The 8,452-nt window shown below is 42.0% G+C and overlaps 2 protein-coding genes across 2 annotated transcripts; both read left to right on the forward strand.

The window, feature by feature from the left end:
* The first annotated feature begins 1,797 nt into the window (after positions 1-1,797).
* On the forward strand, positions 1,798-2,761 carry ferd3l (Fer3 like bHLH transcription factor). The gene has a single exon (XM_042506118.2). It carries the CDS (start codon positions 1,918-1,920, stop codon positions 2,356-2,358), a length of 441 nt encoding a protein of 146 aa, XP_042362052.1. The 5' UTR covers positions 1,798-1,917; the 3' UTR covers positions 2,359-2,761.
* Positions 2,762-6,004: 3,243 nt separating this feature from the next.
* Positions 6,005-7,734, forward strand: twist1a (twist family bHLH transcription factor 1a). The gene is made up of 2 exons (XM_042506844.2): positions 6,005-6,778; positions 7,243-7,734. The coding sequence occupies exon 1, from the start codon at positions 6,197-6,199 to the stop codon at positions 6,749-6,751; it is 555 nt and encodes a 184-aa protein (XP_042362778.1). The 5' UTR covers positions 6,005-6,196; the 3' UTR covers positions 6,752-6,778; positions 7,243-7,734.
* Positions 7,735-8,452: the final 718 nt, after the last annotated feature.

The raw sequence follows: 8,452 nt of genomic DNA on the forward strand, positions 1-8,452 counted from the left end.
TCAAACTTGCTATTATCTGGCATCATAACCAAAGAAACAATTAGTACTCATCATGACCATACAAACCTGATAACTGCACAAGGACACCACTTGGATACATTTACATACTAACAGAGTAGTGACCTGTTAAATAAAATGGCAACCTCAGCTGAAATGTGCATCTCTGCAAAGCTACTGTTCTGAGAACTATCACAACCCCTGACTTCCCAGAAGGGACAAACCAAAAGCGAATTTATCCTCATGAATCATACAGTTTTTACAGTGTTAATATGACCAGTTACCTAGTTAGTCCATTTCTGTGAAGCTGCAAGTTTAATATTTCCATGCCTCTGCAATTTGTCATCATGAGTGGGCTCTGAAACCACTAGCACTTGCTGAACTCAGAAACTTTTAGAACAGCACTGTTTCTCCTCCTTAAACCACAATAGTTGAGTTGCCCTTGAGTAAGTTATTTAACCCCAAGAGACTAAAAGTCTGGAGACTGTTTTTGTTCTGGATAGAACCTGTGTTTATGCATGAAATCCAACCTTTTCTTGCTGCCTGTTCAGTTATTAGGCAAATCAGTGTTTGTGTTTTTAGTCAAACCGCCTGATATAAGTATAATAAAATTAGATTTGAAAAACTTTTATTGGGTAAAACTAGAAGAAAGTTCTATTTGACGAAGTAAATGTGGTAACTCTGTAGATGTCTCCCAATGGTCAGCTGAGGAAAAATGTGCTGTTTACTGCTCATAACAACTGAGATGGACACAACCTATTACTTTCACCCAAAATCCAAAAACCCAATCTTACACAAATACAGCATGCGAAGTTGTGGGGATATCATGAATCAAATTTGTCATTTTTGGTTTTCAGTAAAGTGTGAACAGACTGAGTTCACTGAGTTTGTATCAATAAAGGTTTAACAAGAAAGCAGCTCAGACTTAAATGATCAGACTGTTTCTCAATATCTTTTTCATCACAATTCATCATCAACAACAATAACAAGTTTGGTCTCTCTAATGTAGAATACCATACTAAACTTGCTTTGCTTGAGGCCACTTTTTTCAATATGACAGGAGGCCAGGGGCTGTTCGCAGCATCTCAACAATTCCCAATGTGAATCACTTTATTTGATTGTGAATTGGAAAATGGTTGGGGGGCCACTTGGCATCCTATCAGGGGTCAGATTTGGCACGCTGGCCTGAAGTTCAGTATCGCTGCCTTATAATGTCCAGGCTCTCTCTCCAGAGCCATAAAGCCCACAGTTACACCAGTGACTCTCAGCAGTCCTGCAGTGTGGACTCTGTCCTGCCATGGGAACGGACAGTTATTTGCTTTAATTTGCAACAGAAAAGCGCGTGGTGTATAGTGACTGTTAGGGAATGTTCTATTTGGTCTTCGCTCGGCCTGTTTAAGTGATAAAAGTGTCATTATTTAGCCTCTGAAGCAGAGGGGAGAGTGCAAACAAGACTGTATGACCCTCTGTCAAGAGCCTCCGTTCTTCAGAAGCTCATTAAGGGCCTCCAGGAGGACAGTGCATCAATTGGCAGGGCCCTCCAGCTTCCTCTCGGCCCCTTTTAAGCCTCTCTCCTCAGATTCAACCAACTCACTGGGCGAGACAGCATTAGAAATAGACTCAATTTAGTGATAGAGGGGACATGAAAGATGTCGCGCTGTGAGGAGGCATAGACGACTTATTAAAACAGCAGGAGGGGCCCTTGGACTTGAGCCAAATAGGATCTCACCCTGTCGTGCTTTGACCGGATTTGGAGAAATTTGGATTTACTTGTTGATGCTCTCCTGCTTTGGTCTCTGTGTCTGGTGATTGATATCAGCTAGTCCTGAAAACTCTGATTGGCGTCAGTTTTTGCGCTTGACTAAGTAGCAGACATATAAAAGTGACGTATGCTCTGTGAGGCTGCACTTTGAGACCGAGATGCAAGTGGACTCCACGTTAATACATTTTGTCAGTGACATGAACCGGACGGAGTTTCCGCAAAATTACACTTTGGGACTAAAACAGCAGGTGGAAAATGACGCATCTAGCCCGAGCAATCAGACGCGGTTAAGCAACTCGCCCTGGAGCGATTTGGAGAGCGGCGAGCGCGCTGCGGAGCATCTGGTGATGAGCGCACCGAGGTGCTACAGCCGCGGGCATCACGGCAAGGCCAAACGGAGGAGGATCATCACCGTGGTCCAGAGACAGGCAGCTAATGTGCGGGAGAGGAAGCGGATGTTTAGCCTGAATGAGGCGTTTGATGAACTGAGGAGGAAAGTTCCCACATTCGCCTACGAGAAGAGACTGTCCCGCATCGACACGCTCCGTCTTGCAATCGTCTACATCTCTTTTATGACGGACCTGCTGGAGAACACCTGAGTCAAAGTTTCAAAGTTATCCTATATAAACTTTAGTCCTTGGAGACTGGATTGAGCTTAATAGTGAAATGGCTGAACTGATGAATTTATATTTATGTCATCATTATCCAAACTGTGGGCCAGTTACTGAAACCACAGAACTGGACAACAAACACTTAAAGTTATATAGACTTTTTTTTATTATTTTTTTTACAACGTTTGAAAAACAAAACCCCCATATAATTGGACGTGACCTAAACGAGCCGAAAGCAAGTCCCCAACATATTTCAATTAATATAGCCTGTTACTTATTGCTGCTTTAAAAATAAATCTGTAAGCTACAATAATTTGTGTTCTTTGCTCCGCTCCACAATTTTGAAGAAAACAACTTAACGTGTAATTTTAACAATTGCTCTATCGATAGGGCTACCCTTGGCAATTTTTAATTTTTTTAATTTTTGTTTTTTTTTTTACAGTAAATACATTTTTTGTAATATTAGTATGCTGGATCTAGTACTATTTTCAAAGTATAAATGTTTGAAACAGTAATAATATAATTTTCAGTGCAGGCTTTAGAGTTTTAGACAGGTTTCTACACACATGGATGGATTATGAGATATGGGGCCAATGGGCACAAACATGCAGAAGTCCCCACCACCTCTCCTACATTGCAGTGATTGCAATTACAATTAACCAAATATGATCGAAATTGCAATATGGCCAAGTGCAATATTCAAATCTCAGGAGCTGCATTAAAAAAAACAAAAGAAAATAAAGCATAATATTGCAAATGAAAATAAAAGTACCCAATGAATAAAAATCTAAAAAAAACCCCCCCATCTAATAGCCTCACAATTATCTAAAACCAAAGAGCAAAAACACATCAAAATAATTTAAACAAGAAAAAAACCATCAAAATCATTTTTTAAATAGAAAAATACTGAAAATACTCACTATTTTTTGAAAAAAAAAAAACTAAATTATTCCAAAATATATATAGAAGCAAAACACCATAAAATTCACACGTAAGGGAAAAAAACAACTGCATCCTAGAAAATTTAATTATAGGAAATAATAATAAAAGACTTACAATCTTGTCAAAATAGCTGGCAATTTCTGTCATTAACCTTAATTAATTAATTGAGTTGTCCTGGCAGCCCTACTTGTATAAACTTAACTTAACTTAACTTAACTCATAACAAAACATCATATTTTATAAACATTTCTAATGGCTTTTATGCACAAATCGTAATTTATTAAGTAACTAAAGCTGTGAGATACATGTAGTGTAGTGTAAAGTACAACATTTCCCTCTTAAATATAGTTAAGTAAAAGTTTAAGTGGGGGAAAAGAAAATACTCAAGTAGAGTACAAGTACCTCAAATTTGTACTTATGTACAGGGCTTGAGTAAATGTACTTGGTGACATTTACTCACTAGTATCAGAACACTGTTGGTACACTGAATTCTGTCTCATATCGTAATCGAAATATCTGCCAAAATAATTGTAATGTTTTGCATATCATGCAGCCCATGCATAGACGCAATACACACAGACTTTAGTCTTTACGCCTTTTTTGTGTTTTTGTGTCTCTGTGGTTGCTTACCCTTTTCGTAGTTAGTTTGCATGTCGTTGTGGTCTTTTGGTGGTCATTTTGAGTCTCTTCCTGGTTAGTGTGTGTTCATTTGAGAGACATTTCACAGGTGAAGGCCAGATAGAGGCGGACACTTGAGCCCGTGGGCCTGTGCCCATAGGCCCGTTCAGTAATCCATGCAACACTGAAGCGTCAGGCGTGTTATTTCAGCACCTTGGAGAGCGGCACTGTCTTACCTGGCTAGCTTCAACAGGTGTGACATAGAAACACAGGCAGGTTGATGTTTCCTTCAAAAGAAAACTAAAATAATCACAACTTGAAGTTTTTCTGACCCTTAAAAGCCTTATCGACCGTGTCACGTGCAAATACGTTAAGATTTGGAGGATTTGAATCACAAATGACTGCGTGACTCTGGATGTTATCTTTAGCACTGAGGTGTAAATTGAATCGGTACAGGGAGATCCAGGCTTTGCGGCGGCTCGTCCTAATACAAAGGGACCAGCGTGTCATCCTCCCTCATCAGAGGTGAGGCCTCCCTGTGGGTGATTCATACCGTGGACCACCTTCAAAAATGGCCAGATCTAGTTTCAGCCACACGTAGAGGTATCTCTGCTGGATTTTGATATTATATCTTGGTAGGCTCCAGAGCTGGGTGGTCATGTGTGCGTGTTTAGTCTCTCTTTCTCTCTCTCTGTCTCTCTCTTTCTCTCTCTCTGTCTCTCGCTCTCTCTTCATCTTTATCACCTCCAATGTTTGCATTGCGCTCCAGCCGTACACCGCCTCCTGCGACCCTGCTGTGAGCACGGATCCGCCCTGAGAGCTCCCTGGGACGGCCTGTCTTTTAAACCTGAGCCGCGGTGTCCACCTCCCTGCGGGAGTTAGACCTATTTAAGCGCATACCTCAACGCGGGGCCGCTGACGGGAAAATAAACACCTCGGTCTGCTTACGAGCAGAGACCTCCTGCTGTGGCAACCTCCTGTGTTTCAGTAGGTCTGATATTTTTCACCGCCACCACTGCTCCCATCTCAGGCAGTGTCTAGACTTGTGCAGGGAGACCTGCGGCCTAAAACAGACGACAGGCATGTGGAGGAATTTCTGTTATATTCTCATTGTCTTAGTTTTATTCGCAATAGGGAATCCACCCATTTTGAAGTAGCTCTTTATGAAGTGTTATACTATAGACCAGTGGTACTAAACTTATGGCCCGCTGGCCAAATCTGGCCCCCGTTAAAATACCAGGTGCCCCCCCAGCCCCCGCCCCCAAACATTTTCTTATTCACAATATTTTTTGAAAAGCGATTCACATTGGGAATTGTTTTTGTACTTTTAGTGTACATGGGGTGCCAGAGTGCACAAAACAGCATCAAAATAGAGCTTGTTTGTCAAAAAAAAACTCATAGTGGAGGATCCCCCACACCCCCACAGAGGTCTAAAGTAAGCCTCTAATCCTAGAAATGCCCTAAAATCCTAGAAATGTCCTAAAATCTGAGAAATGTCTTAAAGCCTGAGAAACATTAAAAAAATACTATAATTGTCCTAAAATCTTAGAAATGTCCAAAAATGCCAGAATATCTAAAAATCCTAGAAACTTCTAAAATCCTAGAGAAGTCCTAAAATTCTAGAAATGCCCTTAACTCCGAACTTCCTGAAATCCTAGAAACATGTGTGGGGCTTCTGTCATTTTGCAAAAGTGCCCCCCGAGCAAAGCAAGTTGAGTATCCCTGCTTCAGACTTTAAAAAGAGATTTAAGTTGCTCTGTTTAATCTACAAGAAATCCAAGAGTACAATGTAGAAATACATTGTAGTGGGGAAGGGAGAAAGAATAAATTCCTAAAAGGACAGTTCCTACTGCCTAAAACTACACCTATGGTTGAATAACACCGCGCCCCTTATACACCCTCTTTCGCAATCGTGTGTAAGGGAGCCTTAAGGAGTCTTAAACGCCATTTCTGATATTATAGTTAGACTCTGCTTCCCCTGGCTTGTAGTATTATGTTACACCCCTCCTCACCCAATCACAGCGCTCCCCAAAATCCTCCTGCCCGCTCCCCGCTATAAGAGCCCCGCACGTCCCAGTCTGGCAGACACCTCTGCTTCTCCGTGGCGCACGAGATTTACCGTAATACCAGCCCGCCCCTGTTCTGCAGGCCACAGTTCTTATTGGGCTACCTGTCGTGTTTGTTTATGTTGTAGCCAGGGTAGTGGGTTGGGGTCAGGGGTTATAAGGCTCCTACAGACTCAACAGGAGAAGTTTTGGAAGAGACGATGCGGGAAGAGGACTCCTCCCCAATGGACAGTGCGGGGAACAGTGAGGAGGAGACCGACCGTCAGCTGCCGCGGAGAGGCGCGAGAAAGCGGCGGGCGACACGGAGGCGCGCGGACGAGGAGGAGGAGGAGGAAGGAGAAACAGAGAGTCTGAGCCACGTTAAGAAGAAATGTAGAAAAAGCTGCGAAGGAGGAGGTGGCAGTGCAGGGAGCGGAGACAGCGAAGCCAGCAGCAGCCCCACGCGCTCCTTCGATGACCTACAGACACAGCGCGTGATGGCCAACATCCGCGAACGGCAACGGACGCAGTCCCTCAACGAGGCATTCACGTCGTTACGTAAGATAATTCCCACCCTCCCGTCGGACAAACTCAGCAAGATCCAGACGCTTAAGTTGGCAGCCCGGTACATCGACTTCCTGTGCCAAGTTCTGCAGAGCGACGAGCTTGACGCGCGAGGGACAAGCTGCAGCTACGTGGCGCACGAGCGCCTGAGCTACGCGTTCTCGGTCTGGAGGATGGGGGGCTCGTGGTCCTTGTCTACTACGTCTCACTAGCAGGGCTGCTGTTGATGGCACAGCATGGTAAGCTGAGCGAGTTTTACTTTTTATTCTGCAGGGAGGCAAGCTGTGCCAAAATGTCCATTTGCGCATTTTACTCACTGCCATCCAGATTACAAAAATAAATAAATAAAATAATAGTTAAAATGTTTCAATTGTGATATTTCTACTAAACACCTTTAAAATTTATGAAGCTTGTTTAATTTCATTATGAAAGGTGTGTTGGTCCCTAGATTGTGCAAAAAAATATAAGTATATTATCTGCAAAATATTTCACCTTTCAACTTCAAATGTTAATTTCTCATATCAGGATACACAGCTACTGCCTATGAATTCTTTCCTGGAAACAGATTTATGTTTACATTGCTTACCCCAAAGGTCACAGCCAGATTACATTCCTGCAAATGCATCTTACAAATATACAAAACCATACATTTTTCTGTATTAAAGTTTTGTTTCTTACCAACAAAAATATGTTTCTTTCACAGATTATCCAAACTGAAGAACCAGTGCATCTGGCTGAGCCTTCACAGAGACTGAAACAGGCCAAACACAGCTGAGGATCCAGCGGCTGTGTTCTTCAGGCCTCAGAGGAGAGCAGACTTTTGATATTTCCCTTTGCAAGGACTGTAATGTTTGCAAGGGAGCACTTAGGACAGACAGGACGGAAATGAAGAAAGAAAGACCACTGCGACTATGAATGTTGTGAAAACAAAATGAGCTCTGAGGGACTGCTCTGTTTTGAAACACAAGAGAAAAATGACAATTCATTCCATATTCCCTGTGACAATGTTTCACAGCAAATGAAGTATTTTGTATTTATTTTTCTACGCAGGTTCCAAGCCCCCCACACACACTCAAATAAAAGTTATTTATTTTTGGGATATCACAGAATGCTGAATGGATCTGGAGTCTGTGCATTTTGAGTTTTGTAAATATTTGGTAATATCTTGAATAAAAAAATGAAAGTATCATTCTTACCTCTCAGTTGTCTGGATATTCATTACAGACTTCAAGGTAAGCTCTGTAACAACAGACTCAATTGTAAAATAATGAACTGGTCAATTTCAAGACCATGAAGCCATGAGGGTGGTTATCTAACACACAAAAATTGCTTTAAATGCCTGAAATTTTTGGAGACAAACTCATGTTCCATAGTCTTAGCACTGTGAGCTGATGTAGAGAGTTTATTTTCATTGGTTGTTGCTGAATCCCCAGTTAACTAAACCACAGTGGAGGGGCCAAAAGAAAACATCTCATACCCGTGGCTTATTCTGTAGTGATTTCTTGAGCTCAGGGATCTGGGAAAGCCATAATTAGCTGGTGGTCTGTTTGAACAGGGTGAATGTGGAGCTGTGGGAGACATGCATGATATTCCCAGATGTCCTCGGAGCCACAGGTCAGCATGGGAGTCTCCTGCAGGTGCGACAGCAGCTACCCCAAGAGCTCTAACAGATAAAAGGGGTGGATGCGGGTCATAAAGAAAAGTGAATAGCCTGTGTGATTACGTAAATATACAATCCTGATCAAATAAAGTGGTAGTTATTCACATATGAACACCACAAATGATCAAAACAAGACATTATAGTAAACAAAATATTCTTAGAGGAGGTATATGATGTGTAACTCAAAACTGGCTTTCTAGTTGTTATCAATTTTTTCCTGAATATTCCAAATTATTTGGAAAAATATGTTGGT

This window comes from Plectropomus leopardus, chromosome 17 (assembly GCF_026936395.1).
Source record: "Plectropomus leopardus strain MGB_pleo_1.0 chromosome 17, ASM2693639v1, whole genome shotgun sequence".
Taxonomy (NCBI): Eukaryota; Metazoa; Chordata; class Actinopteri; order Perciformes; family Serranidae; genus Plectropomus; species Plectropomus leopardus.